Source organism: Trichoderma citrinoviride (genome assembly GCF_003025115.1).
Source record: "Trichoderma citrinoviride strain TUCIM 6016 unplaced genomic scaffold BBK36scaffold_2, whole genome shotgun sequence".
Classification (NCBI taxonomy): Eukaryota; Fungi; Ascomycota; class Sordariomycetes; order Hypocreales; family Hypocreaceae; genus Trichoderma; species Trichoderma citrinoviride.
In genome coordinates, this window is record NW_020194710.1 from 817,467 (window position 1) to 839,694 (window position 22,228).

General features: G+C 55.3%; 7 protein-coding genes across 7 annotated transcripts in view; 3 read left to right on the forward strand and 4 right to left on the reverse strand.

Moving 5' to 3' along the window:
* Positions 1 to 471: 471 nt before the first annotated feature.
* On the reverse strand, positions 472 to 1,482 carry BBK36DRAFT_1110235 (hypothetical protein; the record flags this gene model as incomplete). Its single annotated transcript, XM_024889557.1, has 2 exons — positions 472 to 1,255; positions 1,316 to 1,482. The coding sequence occupies 2 exons, from the start codon at positions 1,480 to 1,482 to the stop codon at positions 472 to 474; spliced, it is 951 nt and encodes a 316-aa protein (XP_024752812.1).
* A 2,064-nt stretch (positions 1,483 to 3,546) lies between these two features.
* On the reverse strand, positions 3,547 to 6,923 carry BBK36DRAFT_1110401 (RNB-domain-containing protein; the record flags this gene model as incomplete). The annotated part of the gene is made up of 2 exons (XM_024889585.1): positions 3,547 to 3,586; positions 3,673 to 6,923. The coding sequence occupies 2 exons, from the start codon at positions 6,921 to 6,923 to the stop codon at positions 3,547 to 3,549; spliced, it is 3,291 nt and encodes a 1,096-aa protein (XP_024752813.1).
* A 4,086-nt stretch (positions 6,924 to 11,009) lies between these two features.
* Positions 11,010 to 12,672, forward strand: BBK36DRAFT_1110074 (GLE1-domain-containing protein; the record flags this gene model as incomplete). The annotated part of the gene is made up of 3 exons (XM_024889541.1): positions 11,010 to 11,471; positions 11,550 to 11,840; positions 11,896 to 12,672. 3 exons carry the CDS (start codon positions 11,010 to 11,012, stop codon positions 12,670 to 12,672), a joined length of 1,530 nt encoding a protein of 509 aa, XP_024752814.1.
* A 565-nt stretch (positions 12,673 to 13,237) lies between these two features.
* Positions 13,238 to 14,065, reverse strand: BBK36DRAFT_150247 (hypothetical protein; the record flags this gene model as incomplete). The annotated part of the gene is made up of 2 exons (XM_024897578.1): positions 14,008 to 14,065; positions 13,238 to 13,940 (listed from the first exon to the last, which is right to left on the reverse strand). Exons 1-2 carry the CDS (start codon positions 14,052 to 14,054, stop codon positions 13,238 to 13,240), a joined length of 750 nt encoding a protein of 249 aa, XP_024752815.1. The 5' UTR covers positions 14,055 to 14,065.
* A 698-nt stretch (positions 14,066 to 14,763) lies between these two features.
* Positions 14,764 to 16,559, forward strand: BBK36DRAFT_1134231 (hypothetical protein; the record flags this gene model as incomplete). Its single annotated transcript, XM_024892236.1, has 1 exon — positions 14,764 to 16,559. A coding segment is annotated over one exon (1,796 nt), but the record flags the coding sequence as incomplete, so codon positions are not given.
* Positions 16,560 to 19,441: 2,882 nt separating this feature from the next.
* On the forward strand, positions 19,442 to 20,751 carry BBK36DRAFT_1137926 (hypothetical protein; the record flags this gene model as incomplete). Its single annotated transcript, XM_024893206.1, has 2 exons — positions 19,442 to 19,465; positions 19,591 to 20,751. The coding sequence occupies 2 exons, from the start codon at positions 19,442 to 19,444 to the stop codon at positions 20,749 to 20,751; spliced, it is 1,185 nt and encodes a 394-aa protein (XP_024752817.1).
* Positions 20,752 to 21,368: 617 nt separating this feature from the next.
* BBK36DRAFT_1110677 (hypothetical protein) overlaps positions 21,369 to 22,228 on the reverse strand; it is a gene marked incomplete at both ends in the record, with an annotated part of 1,021 nt that continues 161 nt past the window's right edge. Inside the window, 3 exons of the mRNA XM_024889607.1 lie at positions 21,369 to 21,919; positions 22,009 to 22,077; positions 22,137 to 22,216. Of these exons, the coding sequence (XP_024752818.1) occupies positions 21,369 to 21,919; positions 22,009 to 22,077; positions 22,137 to 22,216 (700 nt within the window). The remainder of the gene's footprint in view (positions 21,920 to 22,008; positions 22,078 to 22,136; positions 22,217 to 22,228) is intronic.

Here is a 22,228-nt window from a genome sequence, read left to right on the forward strand (position 1 = left end):
GAGAAGAAAGTCAGTGCCACGGATGTTTCATCTCTGGGCTTCCGAGGGGGCCCCCCACCTTGGATGAGATGAGATCTAGGTTCGGTCTCGGGACTAGCCTGGATAGTTTAGAGGTAGACGAGAGGTTATGTATTGCGTGAATGCACTCTGTGTGTAAAATGACCAGGGTAGATATTCGTAGATTCATCTTAAAACATCATACATTGCTGGAATGGAGCTTTCCACCCGGAGAGTTCATCTCATGGGCACGCATAGCGGTCGGTACTGTGGACATGTTTTTCGTTCTGTTCTTCCAGTTAAACGAAGTGTCATGGGCAAACAATGTTTGTGAAGAAGATGAAAATTGGGATATATTAAATAAAGAGTTGACTCGAAACTTTCCTCATCTTTCCGATTCATGGTACTCCCGAATAAAAAACACAACTGCCCGACATCTACTTGTCCCGACCCCAACGATATTCATATTTCTTTCTATGACACAGTGATGGCGATAGGACCGGCAAGGGTAATGTCATCAGTCAGAGCACCCGTCAGGGGGGCGGCGCTGGAAAGAGACAGATACGTAATGCCAGCGACACCCTCGGGGATGGTGCAGCCGTCGGCCGCGGTGAAGGGCGTGAACATGGTGCCTCCCGGAGTGACGCCGCCAGAGGTGAAGGCGCAGAACTTGGCGCCGGCGGCGGCGTCAGACTGCAGCTTCACGACGGAGTTGACGGTGGTGGGATCGCTGGGGTTGGCTAAACTGAGGGCGGGGAAAGCGGTGAGCTTGAGGTCGGAGCCGCTGGGGCAGGACTTGATAAAGGGCGCGGCGAGGGAGAAGACGGCCTTGGGGCCGAGGGGAGCGTCAAAGGCCTGGGGCACGGCCTTTTCGCCGCTGAAGACGCGGATGGAGCTCTGGTGGCGAGCCTCGATGGTAAGGATCGAGCCGGCAACGCCGAGGATGGCCGGGGAGGCCAGCAGAGGGGCGGCGCCCAGGTAGGCTGAGATGCCGACGTTCTCGAGAATGGCGGCAGTCTGGACCATGGCCGCGGCAGTGGTGAAGCCAAAGTCGTAAGTGCAACGCTGGACGGGCTTGACGCCGTTCTGCGCGAGCGAGGACTGGAGAAGGATGACGTGCTCGCCCTCGGTGAAGCCAATGTTCTGGAGATCCTGGATCTGCTTGTCGCTCAGGCCAAGAGCAGTGAACTCGGAAGCGGGAAACTTGGCGAAGCCCTCGCGGTAGAAGGACTCTTCGAGGTTCTCCAGGGTCAGGGCGCTGCGAACGGTGTAAGTTTACTTGTTGGCCTTTGGAGTTGAAACTGTAGGGAGAGCTTACAATTGAAGGATATCAAAGTCACCGAGACCCAGCGCCGCCGCAGCAGCATTCTGCCTCTTGGCAACGGCATGGTACTCCAGCTGTCGTTCAGTGAACTTGGGCACTGAGGGAAGAGCAGCAGCAGTAGCAGCCAGCAGGGAAACAACAGCAGCTTTGAAGGAAGGCATCTTGACTATTGTTTCTTCGTCTCTTTCGGTTGTCTCCTTTGAATTCGGTCTCGTCAGGTGTCAAACCAAGTGGTCCAGCCGTGCGGAAGAATAACACGAAAAGGATTGAAACGAATGGAAAGTGGTATAGTCAAGGATCGAGTCAAGCGAATAGAATGGAACAAACGAAGGGTATACCAGCAAAAGCAGGCCAGCGGCTTTTTGACAACCCAGGAGATGAAAGAAAGTGAAGGAGAGACGGATCGGAGCGCAACGATGGAGATCCAGAGGAGAAGGGAAGGCCAGTTTCCAAACAGCGCGTTTCCACGATCTTATATCCCAGAGCCAGCTGGGTGTCAGTGAGGTTGAATGTATGGTCCGGCCAATGGAGGATTGCCCAAGTCGGTATAAGTGAAAGATAATAAGCCCCCAGGGGCCACCGCAACGTGGGACAAAACGGCCATGGCGGCTCCATGAGGATCCGTTTCTTCGCTTCAGTACGTCGAGAAAAAGACCCCCAGATGGACGGATCCGGGCCTCAAGCGCCTCACACCTTTCCCCTAGTTAGACAACAAGCAACAGGGCAGAAGAGGAGACAGATCAAGGGCCCGGAAGCTGCAAGAAGCGAAGCTCATCCCAAGCTATTGCCCCCAGATCTGCTCCCCCGACAGGGTCTAGCTGAACTAGCTCAACCCCCCGTCCAGAGTCCGAAACGAATCTGACACAACGCGCAAAAGCAGCGTCCCCGGAGCCAATCTCTTCCGCCTGGCAGAGGGGCGGCTGCAAGCCAGGTTCGTTTTAACTTTAATTTCTATCTTCTTTTCTGCTCTGTGAGCTGGAGGAGACGGATCACATCTGGGCCCTCGTTAGCGCGTGCGTCTTGGCCGTGGGAGGGATGCTCATGTCGCACGATGGCTGGCGGCGGGTTGCAGAGCGTTCCGCGACTCAGGCCGTGCGCGCGTTTTTCTCTTTGCTATCGTGAGTGAAGCTGGTCGAGGAGGGAGGAGGCGGCCTCTCGTAGTGTTGAGGCAACCTTTGACTGCAGGTGAACACTTGCACTTCCGATGGCTGTTTGTAGGTAGTGAGTCTGTTGGAGGATGCTTCCTGGATCTGTGCTTTATGCGATGGTGAGAAGCACCAAGTTGACGCCTTATTAATCAGGAGCTGCTCTTGTGGCAGCAATACTCCGTAATACATTGGTCAGTATCAAAGGAAGGTACGGAAACCGGAGCATCTCTGTGTTCCTCATGCCTAGACTGCCTTACTCATATAAGTCACCTTTCTCGGGGGTTCCACGCTCCGTTCCGTTGGGAAGGTATGAAGGGCCTATTGCTTCGTAGAGATCCAGATCAAGTGATAAGACAAAGGACGGTGTGGTATCAGATAGAGGCTGACTTCAACTTCAGCAATACCTGCTCATAGCCCATCTTCTTCACCAAATGACAAGGCCACCCTGCTGCCCAGCCCCTGCTCCTGTCTCACAGAGTGACAAAGCATCTTCACCGGCTGCCCCCCATGCCTGCCTACCTAGTTAGACCTGTAGCACCAGCTTCAACTGTTTCCAACCACGGCCGGCAAGGCCAGTTTCCCGTCAAATGTTTCAACTGTCTCGGAACTGGCCCCAACCGGACCTTCACTCGGCATCACATCACAGTCGACGCGCTCATCCGTCACATCTTTGAGGTGCAAGATCCGCTCGGGTATGTCAGAGTACGGGGGCAGGGGTACCTTATGTAAATGGAATGCTCATTGCTTCACCTCTCTCTTTCCACTAACGGCATATATCAATCATATCTCATTCTGCTCCACCTCCTGCTCGATTCGCTCTCTTGTCTCAATTACATCAGTGTGCTTTTCCTGTCCTTCTTTGGCTTCCGCAACATCAGATGCATCGCCTTCGGAACCATTACTTCCATGCTGCCTTAAGCCTTCCTTTGTGCCCGATAATATATATAGAGATATATATACATCGCATCGCTGCTATAGTAGACAAACCTACTCGATAGCGTGAACCCATCCCCTGGGTATATCAATCTGCCATCTGCATCTTCTTCGCTCGCATTTCCACCGTCAAGTCCATCCACTCTACAACGCATAGGGGTTGAGAGACCGAATGGTAAGGCAACTATTTGATGTCTTCACGTTAGCAAAACTGGTCTTTCAAAATACGATATGGGAGGGGGCTTCAAAAGTCACCAGGAGACTACTTACGGTGGGCTCTTGGTAAGGTCCGTCTTGAGAATGATGGGAACCCGGGTCATCTCAGTCACGTCTTGGATGTAGTCTCCACCCTCCTCGCGTAGAGTGAACAGCTTGAGGTACTTCTCCTTGTTCGTCAATCGTGTCTCCACGGCCTCTGCGATGGGGACCTTGGAATCGGATCGGGTCCGGTGCAGTGTTCCGGCATTGGAAGCTGAGCGTGCTGGCGATCCCGGCACACTCTGCGTGGGTCGCTCAGCCAGCGATGCTCCCGCCATGGCTTCGGTCACGTCCGAAGTATCGTCCTCGTCATCATCAAACAGGGCGTCGACATCGTCCGTGGAGATGGTACCGGTGACGGTCTGCTTGCGAGCGGCCTCCTCCCTCTCCTTCTTCACCCGCTCGGCCTCTTCTGCCTGTCGAGCAGCGGCCAGCGCATTGGACATTCTCATGGAGGCCGCAGCCTTGGGCCTCTCATCCTCAGGCACATACGCGGAGCTGGGAACGCCCTTCTCCCAGTAAAGCTCCAGAACACGCTTCTCCTTTCTGAACTCTGCCTTCTTCAGCGGTAGCTGATCGCAATGGACCCTCTTCTCGAAGCCCCACTCGGGAATCAGTACGTCGAAAGCCGACTCGTACACGCAGAGGACAATGCCCTCAGCAATGAGATCACCATTGACCTCCTGTCGCTTCTTGTCCATGGTGCGGCAGGATTCAATGTGGATGCTCTGCTCTTGCGCGTTCTGCGCCGAGTCCTTCTTGGTGTTGCAGAGCTCGACAGTCTTAACGAGGTTCTCCATATCGTCGGCAAATTCAATCTTGCCCTCGGAAAGAACAGCTTCCAGCTGTCGATGGACAATGATATCAGCATATCGGCGGGTAGGGTACGTAAAGTGTGTGTACAGCGGCAGGTTGAGCGTGTAGTGAGGCCACACGACCTTGGGAGTCTTGCCGGCAATGAAGTACTTGGCTCGCTGCATAGACTTGAGAAGAACCGTCTCCATGCCCTTGCGCAGATCGGCATCTTCGACCTTGAAAAGGCTGTTCTGGAGTGCCCCGCTTCCAGAGGCATCGATGTCGTATCCAAGGGCTGTCATGCGCTCGACAAACGTCTGCAGGCGTCGTGGGTTGGGAGCGGCCTGGCGACGCAGCAGAGCCTTGTCAGGTAAGCCTTCTGCCAGACGCTGGGCCACATAGCTGTTTGCCTTGTGCATGAGCTCTTCGACAAGCTCCAGGGCCTCCGTAGAATCAAAGATGTTGTGCTGCACTTGGTGGTTCTCGTCATCCAGCTGCTTCAATAAGCGGAGAGGGGCGATGGGCTCGCTGCCGGCACCCAGGCGAGCTTCCCGGAATTTCTGGGCGACAGCCTGCAGGATCTGGATGGTGTTGACCGGAACGGCCGCATTGTCATAGGTGGAAGCGTCAGTCAGGGCCTTGTCAATATCGGCCAGCGACACCTTGCCGGTGGATTTGATGATGCTCTTGCCCACCCAGGCATCGCCTTCGGCAACGGCGCCGTTGACAGGGTTCACGGTGAAAACGACACTGACGGTCAGACGCTCCTCGCCTGGCACGAGAGAGCAAACCTCCCCAGACAGCTTGGGAGGCAGCAGAGGGCAGAATCGGTTGATGAGGTGGACGGCGGTACCACGCTTCTTGGCCTCTCGGTCCACGAGAGAGTTGGGCTTGACAAAATGCGTGACATCCGGAACGTGGATACCAATATCAATCTTGCCATCGGGTCGGGAAGTGACGTGAACCGCATTTCCGAGTTCGGCACTGCCGTTGAAGTCGATGGTGAAGACCTTTTCATCGCGGTAGTCGCGGCGCGAGGCAATGGCCGCCTCGTCCTCTTGGGCGAGCGACCAATCCTGGAGGCCGACACTGCGCAAAACAGCGTCGGAGAACTCGTCGGAACCGAAGTTGTTGTCGCGAAGCAGCGCATCGGTCTCCACCTTAAGGTCACCCATACGACCCAACTGCTCTACAAGCGTACCAAAGGGATGAAGCGACGTGATGGGCCATCTCTTGATGCATGCAACAAAGATGCGATCGGCATAGTCCTGGTGCTTCTCAACAAAGTCTCGGGGAGCTTGCTCCGTGGGGATGGCAATCAGGGGGACGCGCTTGTCAGTAGGCTTGAACCAAACAATCTTGGGCTTGTCCTGCTGGCGACTGTCATTCCCACGGGAATTGCCACCTTCTCGGGCAGCTCTTTCGGCTTCCTGCTTCTCCTTGGTAGCCTGGCTACTGGGTCGAAGCAAGCCCAGAGTACCTGAAAACATCTGGCCTGCCACACGCTCAATAACGGCAACAACGTGGCCGGCATACAGAGGCTTCTGTTCATCGTTGATCTCTTCTTCCTCGACAAGGAGCAGGCTCTGGCCCTCGACTTCGACGTCGTCGTTCTTCTTCTGCGTGGGACGCTGGCGGAGACTGCCACGGCGGCGAATGGCTCCATCGGGAGGGTTGTTCTCATCGGCTTGGCCAGGGGCCTGGCTGCCTTGGTTGATGGAGCCGGAGCGAGTGTCGGTGATGTCCTTTCGCTTCTTCTTCTCTTCCTTCTCGCGCTTCTGGCCCCATACTTCGTCGACATCCAGGAGCTCAACGGCGACCAAATCACCCTCAAGGGCGCGGTTACGGTCTTTGCTACCGCAAATGAAGATGTCGGCATCCAAGAGGCCATCGAGAGTCGTGACATAAGCATCACTGCGATTCTTCTTGTTGACTCGGAGGATACCCGACACAAGCTGGCCATCCCCAAGCAAGGCGGGAAGAGTAGCCTGCGGGAGATAGGGGGTGAAGAGCGTCTTTCGCTGCTGCTGCTGTTGCTGGCCACCCAGCTGTCCAGCGTGTTGGGAGCCCTGAAGGCCCTGGAACTGTTGAGAGTTCATCTGGGCAGCTTGCAAAGCCTGAAGCTGGCTGATCTGCATATGGTTGAGCTGCTGATTGTACATCTGGGGCATCATCATCTGGCCAGCAAGTGGAAGGACCGGAGCCTGGCTGGGGTTATACTGAAAGCCACCGATAGCGGACATGGACTGGTTGACGGAGCCGCGGGGACGGTGGCCGGGCTGGAAGCCCTGGTTCTGGCCAACGTTGCTGGGTTGGTCCTGAGTTTGGCCTTGGGTGCGCCAGTTGCCCTCGTAGTTCCTAGATCCCGTACGAGCGTGGCCGGGACCGCGGCGCTGGAAGTCGTTACCACTCTCAGGAGCGGTGTTGAAGGCGCTGCTGCGCAGGCCGCCGCGTCCGTTGGCAGCCATGCTCTGGCTGCGGCCATGTCCACCGCGTCCGCCACGGGCAGATCCTTGCGATGCGGGGACTTCGAGGCTCGGCTGCGAGGCAGGCTGGTTCTCCTCCTCTGGCTTGTCAGATGCCGGAGAGCCAGCAGCGGGGAATTGGAATCCGGAAGTCGTTCGCTTCTGCTGAGCGAGCTCAGCAGCCTTCTTGGCATCGGCCAGGGCCAAGGAGTGTCGTCGTTGGTGGCCGCCACCGGCACCACCTCCACGGCCGCCTCTGGAACCAGCGTTCTCGCGCCCGTGGCTCGCCGGGGCCTCGAAGTTCCCAAAGGTAGATCCGGAAGCTCCTGAGGATGGCGCGGGTGGCGGACCCATGCCCATGTTGGGCAGAGCCGACTGATTACGGCGATGTGAGAGGGGCTGAGTCGGGGGACCCAGCGAAATGTTTTGTTGTGGGATCTGGTTAGGGAACTGGAAAGCATTGCCCATGGGCTGCAAAGGATTGAATGGACCGCCGGGTCCGATGGCTTGGCCCGGAGGCATCATGCCCATGTTAACATATTGCTGCTGGGTGGCCTGGATCTGCTGCTGCTGCTGTTGCAGGAGCTCGATCTGCTGCTGGATAGCAAGTTGTTCCACTGCGGCACACAGACTCGATTAGTCGTCATTGTCCCAGACTCGGCAATTCTCTTGATCTGGATGGTTTGCGGTCTTGATGTGGTGGATGCAGGGGGGGAAGGGCTGTGGATTTGGCAACGCGGTTGCCCCGCGCCTAGAGCTTGCGGCGACAAGGGCAGCCGCCACAAAGCAAGAAGAAGCGAGAAAAAAAGCCTGCTCGCAGGGCCAAATAGAAGAGATGAAGAAGATGAAAGAAAAGACGACTTACTTCCTGGATTGGCAAACATGCTCATGAGCGGCGTGAGTTCGGACGGGCTCCTGCGATGCGCAATGTGCAGCCTGCGTCCAGTTGGCCCATGAACGCCGCCAGCGGGATGCTGGCCAGCTTGCGGCGGCTGCTGTTGCTGGTCCATGGCGGAAGCAAAGGGCAGCGGAAAGGTGCACGTCGGGTGCGGGCTGGTGGTGAGCGATGCTGGAGGAGGTGTTTGGCGATGGAATGGCCGTGGGAGAAGGCTGTGGGATGTTGGGACGTTGTTGTGGTCGTGGTTCTGTGGTCGTCGTCAAGATTCGGCTCTAAGAGACAGGCAGGCCCCCGTGGACAGGACAGATTTTGCCAAAGGAGGGTCGATGCAGTGGATTCAAGCGAGCTCGACAGAGCCAAGGAGCGTTGGAAAGGAAGGAGTCGGGCTGACGGTGCAATGCAGAGCAGAAGCGGAGGGGAAACAATCAGAGGAGAAGAGAAGGTGAGGATGGATGCGGATGGGAAGTCCAGCTCCTGGTAACGGCGCTGTGCGGGAGTGAGGATGGAGGGAGGATAGAGACCGGCCACGCTCTGGGCTGGGGACGTACAGGTAGAGCTACCGCCCGGGGGCGAAAATATGGGGGGGGGTGCAGTGACGCTCTCGATCCTCCACTCGCTAGCAGCTCGCTGGCGCACGCCACTGGCCACCTCGGCGCGGCTGCGACCGCTGCGGCGAACCAGCTTCAGCCCGGGCCCCCTTGAGGCCAGTCGCGGCTGTTGATGCCTCAATTCAGTCGCCGCACCTGTTCGCGGGCCCTTGATTCATCCACGGCGTCCGCTGCAGCGCCTAGCTCGAAGCATTGAATGGTTGCCGACCTCAATTCAGGGCACCGGCTGGATTGGACACCGGGCTGCACCGGGCGGGACATGTCATCTCTCAGGTACCAAGGCTCAGGTACTTGGACGCCGATTCAATCAATGGAGCTGCAAGGCAGCCATTGCTGGCGACAGAGCGTGATTCACGCTGCCAATTGGCCAATTTCGCTCGTCGAGATCCTTTTGACCATCAGCACGAAGAGATCCAACTGGCTTTCCGACGGCATCACTAGATGGTGTTCCCAGACATGTCCGGTTCTTTGCTCATGGCCTCGTCTCGTCCAAGTCGAGGTTGACGACCTCGCTGGATATCGCAGGCACAGGACAGGCCCAGGGCACGACAGGCATGGCACCCAGGGTCAGAGTCAGTCCCTCGCACGGATACGAGGCCGCCACTGACTGCCATCGCGTCAACAAGCCCTCTCCAGGCCGCCTGGGCGGACATTGACAGGGACAAGCGCATACTACAGGCACACATAGCACTGGGCCAATATCAAACCTGCGCTCATCACAACTCAACATTCGAGCCTTGTTGGCCCCCCCTGCTTGGGGCTGCTGGCGCCGCAGCCGTAGCGCTCCTGTCCCGCTCTTCTAACCCATCACGTCGTCACACGACGCCGCGGAAACCTGCGATATCATGATCCACGGTAGTCTCGGATTCTTTGCAGCGCCAGACAGCTCGCCTGCACATGTATCGCATGCTCTAGGCTGGACCACTCGGCATTAGCAGTCGCCCTTTTCGCTTCTGTGCAGCTGCTGAGGAAGCTTGCTTGTCCGGCTCGGCACAAGGGCCAGTCAGTGGACGTCCCAAGCATTGGAGCAACGAGCTCTGCTGCTGCTACTTGCCCCTGACGCTTCCACTAAACCGCTATCGCCCAACCCTCATCAATACGAGCCCCAGATGCTAATGATATCGTGTCCACCAGTCAGGCCCGTTTCGCTGCGGTAGTCTGTCTGTACCTGATTGTACCAACTCGTGCAGCATCAACCATTGGATCGACCCCCTTCGCCAGCATCGTGAGCTATGTATAAATTCCTGAAAGGGCCCGTATGTATTTCCCCAACAGTCGCTTCACCCTTCCCTCGTGCTGACAGCCAAGCCGTTTGCTGTGCCACAATGTCTTCAAGGCGATCAACGACATCATCCCAGCAGAGACAAGAGTATGGGGTAACATGGATCAAGAGCTCAAGTCCCCTGGCACCGCCAATGCCGGGGGGTCAATTGCATGACCAAATCGAGTGGCTTACATGCCCATTTTACAACAGGCTGCGACCTGGTCCTCTTTACATTGATGTACCGGCTCTGCAACAGACACACTCACTGCATGTGCCTAGCACGGCTAAGGCAGTACGACCATACATGTACAGAACCGTCGGACTTATTCCATCAGGCATTCACAGAAGCAACGTGTTTGAATTCGGACTCCTTTATCTGCCATTCTAAGCATGTACGAAGCACCGCAAGGCTAAAGCGTTTAGTGCGCCCTTGATCTTGTTGCTGGGGCAGAACGAAGCCATGATTCCCACCGGAAACTAAGACAAGCTCCCACCCCATAATAACAGCTGTAACCTAGGTGCCATTGACGCTTTGTCATCTCATCTTCCAAGAGACATACATTACGAAAAGGGAGTCGAATAGGACAGAGCCACGTCACCAGTGACTTGATGTGAGTGACGAGGTCTTGGTGTTGGGGACGAGGAAGATCTCGTATGCCAACTGCAACTTGCAGTGCTCTTCCTCGGTGCTCTGTATGAGCTATGATATCACCCTATCGCCAAACCGTTTGACCGTCTGGAGTCAACAGCTAACCGAAGCATCCATGCCTCGCAAATGCATCCCAGTACTTACAATAGTAGTAGACGAGATGAGACGAAGCGTCAATCGTAGATCCCAGCCCTTCATTACCACCCTGGCCCAAAGGCTTCTTTAGCTCGAGAATCGGCAAGCTCGAAATACAAGGTACTAAGGTGCAGGTACCGGAACTGGTACACTGCCGGTACGGTATTCACCGGGAATACATTTCACCGTGACCGGCGCGTCATCAATCGACTTGCCTGACCAACCACGGCCGGTACGTACCTTGGCATTTCTTTCACGGGCAGACCCAAAGATAATAGACTACAAGGCTTAAATCTTGGAGAGATCAAAACAGTGATTTGGCAATCATTTATCGACCGACTGGCATTGGCCAGGCAATATTCTTTTTCTTATTTGTCAAGAGTCTCGCGCGACGAGCGATTGAAGCTCTTTACTCTTCATTCATCACGCTCCTTCCTTGTTATTATTCCTTCTGCGAGGTCGACATCCCCACGAGTCCACAGTCGCAGATGCCATCGCCATAGCGACTGCTTATATCACCACCCTCCTCGAGAACATGACCAATTCCTCCCCTCCGACGAGGAACCAACTGCTTTCGAGTCCCGAGAACGGCCTCCTTTCCCGGTTTCTCGTCGAAAGCCGGAACAATGAGCTGAGCCACCAGAGTGCTCTCGCCGCCGCTCAGGCAGAGCACAAGCGCGTTAGAGAAGCGGCCATCCGGGTATATGAACTCCACGAGCTTCGAGAAGAGCACCAGCGAATCATCGATTTGGAACGCAAGGAGCAGGAAAGACTGCGAGCAGAGGCTGCCTTGGTCGAAGAAGAGAGAAGGCTTCGAGAGCTCAAGGCCAAGACGGTGCCAAAACTCCCTCCCGAGCCAGTGCCAGAACCGCCCAAGAAGGTCGAGCCAGCTCCAGTTCAACAACCCGAGCCTGCAAAACAAGCAGAGCCTGCAAAGGCTCCAGAACCCAAACCGCAGAACCCTTTCGAAACAAAGCAACAGCCGACATCGAATGCAGTTGCCCCTCAGACAAATGGCTTCCTAGGAGGGCAGACTAAACCAGCCGCGGGCGGTCTCTTTGCACCTACCGCTCAGGCAGACAGCGCGCCAAAACTCGAGAACCGCGCGCCGACAGCGCAGGCTGCTCCAGCCATTCAGACGGCCATCGCCCGAAGCCCAGCGCCTCCTACTGCATCGGCCCAGAAGAACGCCCTCGCGGATCGATATCTTGAAATCCATAAGGAGTTGAAGAAGCTGCGACAGGTGCTGCAGGCTGAAGCAAAAGTCCCTGGGTCGCCCTTGAAGGGCAAGATGGGAACCTATCGAAGAGAAATCCGGGTGTCTATCGGACAGCTTACAGCTGGGAAAGGCGCCAACGCACAGCCCGTAAGGACATGACGAAACTTGATGAACATGACTGTTATACTGACACACATTGCAGATTGCCAAAATCACGATGGCGTTGAAAGAGGCACTCGACGGCAAAGTTCCCAGTGCTCCCATCGAAGTGAGCCGGTTTGTCGTGGGGCAAAGGCAGCCGGCTGAAGGCGCAGCACATAACGACGCCACGCTGCCTTCTCTCTTCATCTACCTTTTGAACATCTGTGCCAAGGGCATCATCAACCAGTTCATCAACGAGTGCAGTGCGAATCCCAAAGCCGCGGATCCAATCGGCGTCTTCACCGCCCATATATTCTCCCAGAAGGATTTCCTGTGGCGCGGTGAATCGCTGATTGACATCCTCATGGCCAAATTTCGAGTCGTCTGCCCGGTCTTGTTTGGGCTGAGAGGAAGTGACAGAACGGAAAGGGGCAGACTAGCCATAGGATGGAAAAAGGATGGCCCCGGATACGTCACTGAGCAGACTCACAACGACCGGATGACGGGTCTCGGCGCCGGTTTCGCATCGATTTCTCTTCGCGACTTCAGCAAGACATCCAAGGCGAATCCATATCCGCCAACCAACTACTGGAAGGCGTTGGCCGGCATCGTCAACTCATCCCCCAACGAGACTTCAAACACGCAATATGTAGTGCTGAGAGCCATGATTGAAGGTCACGAGCAGCGGTTCCTGAACTTTTACGGAAACGCAGCCATTGCCGCACTGCGCCTCGCCTTGCTCGAGTTTCCCAAGAAAGCACCGGCGAATGCAGCCGCAGCACATTCATTGGTGGCCATGGTAGAGCTGCTACGCAATGAAGGACTTGTTTTGACCTGAAAGGTTTCTTTTTATATCTTTTTTTCCTCTTTCTTTCCTTTTTTTTTTTTTTTTTTTTGCTCTGTTTGCCACTTCCATATAGCTTTTCGAGTGAGGGATAAAGACATGAAGGATACAATGTATTCGTCTTATACATTGAAGCAATGGCGTTTGGGAGGGGGGGGAATAATTGGCAACGTCGATTCATCTGATATATATACAGAGATATATGATGGACCCTTGGGGTCCTTTGGTTATGCTGCATTGAAGGCGCTATAGGACGATGGAAATGTGTGTTTCTAAGCTGTGGGCATCATAGATGAAAAGGACAAGCCCGGTTACTCTTGTTCTATCTGGCATTATTCTGCGCCGTAGATATCTGAATCATTGCTATAAAGGCATGTAGTAACCGCATCAACCGATGTATCGGCATAACCCATCTCGCCAAAAACTCCTGATCCCAATTCTTTCGCCCATTAGACCTCTTCCTTTTTTCAACTCTCCGTAGAGACTATTGCCCAGGCATCAAACATTAGAAGAAAAAAGCACAATAAACTCGCAAGAACAGGCGCCCACCCCCTCTGCATTACAGGATCAACAAAAGGACCAGCAATAGAATCAAAACGAAGATCAGAACCGCGATACAGCAGCTGCTCAGCCGGTCCTCGTTCTTGCGCATCACGTACTGCAGCTTCGCCATGCCGGTCTGCAGGCGATTCCCTACCCGGTCCGCCAAATCGTCCACCACCTCCAGCATCTCGTTCTGTTCTTCCAGCTCCCTGCCCATGTCGTCCGCCTGGCGGCGCAAGTTGCCCACCGTATGGAACACCCCATCGAGGTGTCTATCCTGCTCCTGCATCATCTCCACCTGCTGCTGCTGCTCAAACTCCGTATACGCATCCCCCCCGTCGCCGCCGCCGCCCTCCCCGATCGCAAACGAGCTCGGGTCCGGCAGGTCGCCATTCCCCCCGCCGCCGCCGCCCGCCGCCTTGCTGATGTTCTTGTTGAGCTCCTCGCGCATGTCCTGGATCTCGGCGCCGACTTCCTGGACGAGGCGCTTCCGGCGGGAGGCCTCATGGTCGGAGATGCCGAACTGGGAAGGGTTGGACTCGATGGCCTGGACGGAGGCGACGAGGTCGGCCAGGTCCTCGGCTAGGGAGGAGAGCGCGCTCTCGAGCTCGGTGCGGGCGGATGTGAGTTCGGGCGAGGTGGAGGACGAGGCGAGGGAGCGGATGCGGAGGTAGGACGCGAAGAGGGGCCGTATGGAGGAGATTTGGCTGAGGACATCTCTACATGGGAGTAAGGGGTGGGTTAGCAAAGGTAGATTCTATGTGGATTTGGGGAAGGCGGGCGTACTGTTGGACCTGGAGGAAGGGGTCCTCCTCGTTGGTTGAGGACATCATCCTGAAGCCGGTTCAGGACGCATGAGCTCGAGACTCGGTGCGCCAGACGGGGGATCGAATCGCGCGAGAAGTGCAGAACAGAACTGAGTGATAGAAAAAGACAAGATTCTTGAAAAGAAAGAATCGCAGGCTTGGTTCGCTTTCACCAAGTTCGCTTGACTGCTTGGAGTCGCGGAATTGAAGGATGACGTTGCATTGCCAATGTTGCGACAGCCAAACAAGGTGTGGCTAAGGTGAGCTAAGCTAGTGGCGGTACGTACCCTCGGTGAGCTACCGAGAGTTGTCACTTCGCCAATTGCATCAACCCGTCCAGGTCTTAAAAATCAACTTCGATTATCAGCGGCCCAGTAAGAACTCATGTCGAGCAGCATATGATGCTTTATATGGTCGATCTCGAAAGTCTTTGAAAAATAAGATTGCTTATGCTTTGAGATATTGCAGCATAGACCAGCTGTGCTTCAAAACTCCCCCCTCTGGAGTCAATATTTTTTTTTTTTTTTTCTTCCTTCTCTAAACGATTCTCTTTTTCTCTTACGCAGATTATCTCAAAGTCGACACTTCAAGCGCTTTAGGCACGTCAGATACAAGATACAAACCTCAAAAAAGGAGAAAGGGCACTCGAGGTTTCATCATACTATTTCTCTCATTTATTCAGGATCTCATCTAGTCATATGCAGGGTAAGAGCCCGGCATCTATTTGAAGGACCAGTCATGACACCCTCTCGTCCGCTGCCATGCAGCGAAGAGTTTTCCACGCCGGAGCAGTACATCGAGGCCCTCTTGGAATTCGCGCGGAACACGGACATATTCCAGATCCTTTGCGGAGGCGTCCACATCCTCGACTTCTTCACCTCTGATCCGGGCATATTCCACTCAGCACTGCCAGACGAATGGAAAGGGTTCCTATTGTCGTACGACATCATGAAGACGCTCGACCTCTTCCTGAGAGATGACCTGGATGCCCTGAGCTTCGAAGAGGGCCAAGAGCCGCCGCCGGAGAGCCTGATTGAGTACGCCAAAGCTCTGAGGAGGTTCTCTCTAAGGAGAGATTTCACACCACGGCAGCAGAAACTGCCGGTTTTACCAAGAACCGTCTCTGTAGGGATGAAGCCCAAGAAAATCCACGAGGTTGTCAATTTTGCAGACTACGTCGACGCTCTCTCCGAGGACATATATCGGCGGACGGGAAGCGAGATATCTCACTTTGTGGACTTTGGCAGCGGCCAGAATTATCTCGGCAGGGCCCTCGCCAGCGAGCCATATAACCGGCACGTTGTGGCCGTGGAGGGCAGGGATCACAATGTCACGGCCGCCAAGGTGTACGACCTGACGTCGAAGCTGGCGATCCGGCCCAAGATGAAGAGGAACAAGAAGATGTGGAACAAGGCCTTGGAGACGCTCAGCCCAGAGATGCAAAAGGACAAGGACGCCATACAGGCAGCTATCAAGCAGGTCGAGGGGACGGAAGACTTTGAGTTCCAGCCAATGAACATACAGGACGCCGAATACGTTGTGGAAGAAGGGAAAGGGGGTGTTCAATACATCTCGGGAAGACTGGACAGCGGAGACCTCTCCGAGGTCATAGAGAACATCGAACACGAGAAGCGCGAAGATGGATCTGAGAAGGACCTGAACCTGATGGCCGTATCTATCCATTCCTGCGGCAACCTGTCACACTATGGCATCCGGTCTCTCATCATGAATCCCGACATACGGGCTGTCGCGATTGTCGGCTGCTGCTACAACCTCTTGACGGAGAAACTGGGGCCTCCGACGTACAAGCAAGCCTACCTACGGCCTAGTTTGCAGGCTCTCAACGGCCGGATTGTGCGCGAGTCGGAGAGGCGAGATCCACAGGGCTTCCCCATGAGCCAGCGGTTCTCGACTTACGAAGGAGACGGCATCCGCCTCAACATCACGGCCCGCATGATGGCCTGCCAAGCACCACAGAACTGGACCCGGGCAGAAAGCGAGGGCTTCTTCACGAGACACTTCTTCCGGGCCGTTCTGCAGCGGATATTCCTCGACCGCGGCGTGGTCAGCCGCGTATGGCACGACGATTGCGCCAAAGACGGCCAAAACAACGAGGAGCAGCAGGCGAGCCCCTTCAACATGAGCACGAACCCCGTGGTCATCGGGTCTCTCCGCAAAGGCTGCTACGCATCGTTCAAGGCGTACGTGCGCGGCGCCGTGGAGAAGCTGACGACGAGCACCGAGTACAAGCAGTACGCGGACGTGATGAAGGACAAGATGGCGGACATTACGGACGCGGAGATTGAGGCGTACGAGGCCACGTACCAGCCGCGCAAGAAGGAGCTGTGCGTGATCTGGTCGCTGATGGCGCTGAGCGCGGCGGTGGTGGAGTCGCTCATTGTGGCGGACCGGTGGACGTTTCTGAAGGAGCACGGCGATGTTGTCAAGGATGCGTGGGTCGAGACGGTGTTTGACTATGGGGAGAGTCCGCGGAATCTGGTGGTGGTTGGCGTCAAGAGGGAAGATGCTTGAGGTCGAGGCGGGGAATTCAACAGCATAGAGCCCTTTCCAAACTGTTTGGTTCTCTCTCTCATCCTCTCGTCTCGATTTAGGCAGGTGATTGTGCTAACATGATGCCTGATCTCTGCTTGCATGAAAGTAGGGCAAATATTGATAGCTACCTCACTCCCACTTCTCCTTATAGGAATTCGAGGAGGCTTTTGAGATAGTGTATGGACAAGATGCTTCAACCAATGAGGGTGACCAAAACATGCGACAAAAGCGCCAGAATCACCTCATCTGGCTCACAATTACAGCGGTTATTGATTACCAATCTCTGGATGACTGCCTGGGCTCACAAATGGACGCAAAGTTGAAGTTCATGTGCTCCTCGACCCGTCGGTATTTGACACTGCCCACACCAAGCGGGCGAAGGACCCTGAGGGATTGGCCGCATCTGGATACAAAGTAGCCCGCCGTGGCGCACCCATTCACCACCGCCATGACACGGCAGAGGAACTCCAGAAGCGAAAGAATCAATCAAGAGGTAAAGGGGGAAAAAAAAAATCTACCGGTCAGCCTACCACGCAGGGCTGACATCAGCCCTGAAGAAATAAAAAGAAATGATCCAAGAGAAAGCCGCATGGATGGAAAAGCCTGCTTGGCTCCAACCCCCAAGGGGTGACGCTGGTGGCGCATCTCGTGGACCAGCCTGAAAACGGGCCATGTCGAATGACGAGGCGATATCCATGAGCCAGGCTGACGGCGCTGGAATGATCAAGTTGTGGCAGCAATAACATGGGAAGAATAGATGCTACTAGCAAGAAGTTCGTCTGAACTAGATCGTGGATCACCACACCACCTCGTCAGCCTTAACGCGGAAGGGCGAAACCAAGAGGCAGCAGCAGCAGGTAGGCAGGCTACGCCGTTGAAGACCGTTTTTGTCTCCCAGGCGATTAGTATGGATCGTGGACGCGCGGGCTGGGACAGCCGAGCCGAGGTCACGATGCCTCGTTGCTTGAGGCTAGAGCCGGCGTCTCGGTCCTTGTTCTCTCGTCTGGATCATTCGCGCGCGGAGGATGCTGCTGAGACCCGAACCGTGCCACCCATCACCCGCATCGACATCACATCACCATACTTCTTGTGGCTCCAATCAATCATCGTCATCAAGCCCCCTTGGAAGGCTGCTCTGCTCTGCTTGTCACCTGCGTCGGCCGGTTTTTTTGTTTGTTTGTCCTGATGTCATCCATGAGCGAGTTGACATGTCTTTTTCTCACATCTCACAACAGATACCCTGGCGTTGCCATGCACTTGAGCGCCTTTGATGCTGGTACCAGTTATTGGAAACTGCAGGCTCTCTGTTGTGTGCAATTTCGTCTCTGGAAGCGCTATTCACTTTTCTTTGTTGTCTCAGTCAGAACCTCCGCACCGGGTTGCTTACAAGACCCTTTCTCCCGCTGCGGGTTAGAGGGTATAAGAGGGAGAAGGACATTGATGTTACCTATCATAGGAAGAGGTAGACTAGATAGTAGACCGTTGATGCTAGCACCGGAAACAGAATGCAGTGCTTCAGTAGCATCACGACGAGTCCGATGCCAACGTAGCACCAGGCAGAGCTCGTCTCATGCACCTCTCCGTCTTCAACGAGTCGTCCTATCTAGTAGAACACCCCCAAGTACCTCAACAGCGGCGATTCTGCGTCCAGATACTTTTGCAAGTTCTACTCCGTACACCTACATATAGAACCTACGGAGACGACTCGAGTTGCTACAGGCAATAGTAGAACCCTTGCCCCTGCACCCCCGGGTTTTCCCAGCATCGCGGCCGGCCTTCAACGGCTCCCCGCTTCGCCTCCCTGCACGAATTTGCTCGAGTGGTTGGAGGGCGTTCCAGGGTCCTCCCTATTCTGGGTGGGGGGATCCTGGCCTGTTCCCTGCTTGCCGTGGCGTTTAAGCGCTGGATGATGATGTCTTTCTTTTTTTTTTTTCTTTCCTCCTGGGCAAAGCTCTTTGCTGTTTTCTATTGTAGCGAGTAGCGAGACTATAGACATGGCCGACAAAGTTCAAAGTGCTGGTGAACCCTTGGGCTGTGTATAAGTGGCAGGCCGAGGCACTTGGAGATGCACTCGAGCCCGTCAAGGTCGAGAATTGTCCTGCAGTTCTCTGTACATACGGCACAGCTTGTCCATAGCCTGGTCCTCCATCCAGGGCCTCTCGCACACCGTCTCTCCATTCGCCTTTTATCAATATCTACCTTATATAGACGCAGCAGCGCCCCCTCGGCTTCTCACTATCAGCTGCTACTACATTGAAGTCTCCATTTGCCGGTCTCCACTGTGGGTGAAGCGCCAGATTCCAGCGGTCGTTATCAGTCAATCAGTGTATCCAATTTCTACTTCTGGAGGACCTGCGCCAGCCGTGAACCGCCTTATCACTTATCAGCGCCCGTCTCCCCCGATTTACGGCGCTCCGACTGACTCCAGTCCCGTTCGTCTCGATCATACTTCCCTCTATCGCAACACCAAGACTTTTTTTTTCTCTTCTTCATCTTTGTCTCTTCATCTTCTTACCCTGCCTCAGTAATTCTTCTCTTGATACCCGCCCACCATCTCTCCCCTCTCCCCGCGCATCTTGTGCAACACCACCGCCACTTGCACGAGCAGGGAAACCCCCTGTTGTCTGCTCGTCCCAGGATTACGTCGGTTTGGCGTGCCGCCATATCGGGAACCGGAGAGCCAACGTCGATAACGGCAGTAATTGCGCCATCTCGACAATTGCAGCATCCACGAACGAGTCCCGACTGTTTTGCTCCCTTGATATAGTTCTCCCATATCGTCCCAGTCCATCTGCCATCTCAATTGTCTACCTATACTCATACTCTTTTCTCCTCCGCCGACGGAAAGGCGCGGTATCACCATGAATACCCAGGTCTCGTTCCTTGTAAGTGGGCACCACAGCCCAGTCACGCAGCCAGCTTTCCAAACGATCTCGTGTACTCCAATCTCACCCGTGACTGCAATTGACAATTCTTCCAATCGAATACTGACGAGCTCTCGCTTACCCAGGAAGGCACTTACACTCTCATCCACATCCCCCTCGACCTCTATCCGACCCTCCTCCAGCCCATCCTCCGCATCCTCCTCCCCCAGACCCAGAGCCTCAACTTCTCCCGCGACTCAACAGAGTACGAGCTCGAGGGCCTCACGACAGACTACCAGCATGGCTTCCTCAACATCAGCATCACCCCCATCGACTGCTCCGTCGTCTGCCACAGCTCCTGGGCCAAGAACGTCTTCGAGCCCGCCCTCAACGCGCTGCCAAAGAGCATCTCCAAAAACGTATCCGTCTTCAAGGACACCTACATGATCCTCTCCGTGACGAGCGCCGGGCTGGACCCCGGCGGCCGCGTCATGGAGCTCAGCTCGCCGCTCGCCTTTGCGGGCATCCCCATCTTCTTCATCACCACCTACTACTCCGACTTCATCCTCGTCCCCACCAAGGAGAAGCAAAAGGTCGTGCAGGCCCTGCTGGCAAAGGGCTTCGAGCTCTCGGAGAACCAGTCCAACTTCGTCAACCCGTCCATGTACGCGCCCAACAGCAGCTCAGCAGACGCCGGCGCCGACTGGGCGCAGAAACCGCCCGGCACCCCGCCCCCTTCCAACGACGACGAGCTCCAGTCGAGGACCTTTGACCTCCTGCTCAAGCGCAACGTAAAGGCCCGCATCGAGCCGGACCTCGAGCTCGTCCAGTGCTCCGGCCGCGAGACGTCCCCCCTCGCACACCCTTACGGCCACCGGCCGTCCCTCAGCCGCAAGAGCTCGGTCGACTACCGCCGCTCCTGGATCACCCACGTCGACACGAAGCTCTACACGTGCATCGTGTCGGCGCTCGTCTCGCAGCCCAGGTTCCTCTCCCTCACCCTCGCCCAAGATGACCCCCCGTCTCTCCTGCTTGACAAGACCCTGCTGCCCATCTTTGATGACTCCCTCGTCGGCGACACCGAAGGCGTCCTGATCCCCATCTTCCTCGACCTCGTCAACCTGCCCTTTGAGTCCACCGGCATCGTCTGTGGCGTCGCCGGTCGCCTCGTCAAGGGCACAGACACCGCCGAGAGTTCAGAGCTTTCCTATCTCTCCACTGCTCGCGCCGGCACCGTCATCTTGTCAAGGATCCAGTCGATCCGAGCAATGGATATTTTGACTCCGTTGCTCAACAAGACGCCATGAGACGATGGCGCAGAGATCACAAGCAACACGCATGCACTTTATACGCACATAATCACTTGATGTCTTTGTGTTTGTCCACCTGTTCTTTGAGGAGCCTCATCGTTCCCTCCCCCCATGGCGAAGCAACGATGCTGGGTTTGTCCCATCGGTCTTGTTGATTTTTACTAGACGTGTATCGATAATATCCATATGAGAGAATGACGGAAACGGAACTCAAAAAAAGGGAGAGTCGTTTGACCGAGTGTCAACGGCATGAATGGCTCAGGATGTCGGTTGGTCGGTCTGGTGTCTCTGGGCGTTGAGTCTGTACACAGCTGCGCATGTCGTTGTAAGATACCAACTTGCTTTAGACTCTTTTGGTCTAATGAGTGCTCTTGTTACCTCTATATTAATTTAAGAACATCTGCTTTCATTGCTGTACGTGCTGATGATTTCAAATTAAGTATCTTTATACAACCAATTCTATCTGTAGACCATGTTTTGTCTATTCCATATGGATATCATCTTCCCAAAGCAATCTCAGTCTCTTGTAACTCCATTGAACAATTGCCATTCCAAGTGTAACAAACTCCCGACCCATTGCAGCTCTATCCACGAGACATCTTCCCAAGGCCATCTCAAACAGGAGGAGGAACCCACGGAGCCTTCTGCGCATTGATGCGTTTTCTGCGCGGCTCAGCGACAAACTTCCAAAAGAGAAGGCCGCTTGCCAGAAGGAACCAGCTCACTCCCACGACAATCAGAGCAACCCCCCAACTGGGAAAGGGAGGCCCGTCCACCTTAACCTGGACATAGTTCCCCATGTCCGACGGCGGCGGCGGCGGCGGCTGCTCATGGTCGTCCTGCTCCTCATCCACCGGCTCGTCAAGGAACATGCCGGGGTCAAGCCTGTCGTAGGCAACGGACCGCGTCTTGTTCCGGCAAATGTCCCCGTTGGAGTTGTCCACCTTGTCCGAGAAGACAATGTCCGCGCACGAGTACCTATACCTGTAGTGGTTCGGAGAGTCGTAGTTGGACAGGTACTTGAGCTGCAGCGTGGCGTTGCGGCCGTGGGCTGCACCGGGGATTGGGGTGCCGAGGATGATGCAGGTTATGCCGGAGACGAGGTCGACGGGGCCGGCAGCGATGCTGTACTTCAGGCTCTCGAAGTCTTCTTGGAAGGCGGGATCTATGCCATTGTTAACACTTGAGATCAAAGGAAAAATTTAAGGGAAGGGAAAGTATGGAGGAGGAAGATGAGGGTGTTCAGGGACATACCCTGAGAGTATGAAATCGCCAGGTTGAGACCGACGTCTCGCTCGGCGAAGAAGGCAACACGAGCACTCTCTATCATATATCGGTCAGCATATAATAGTATGAATCTTGATAAAACACAAAAGACGTACTCGTGGGAAGCACGACTCTCTCCCCAGACCCAAGAGGACTTCCGCAAGGCGCAAGTCTCTCAGTGTAATAGTTGAATGGCCTCGGGGGAGGC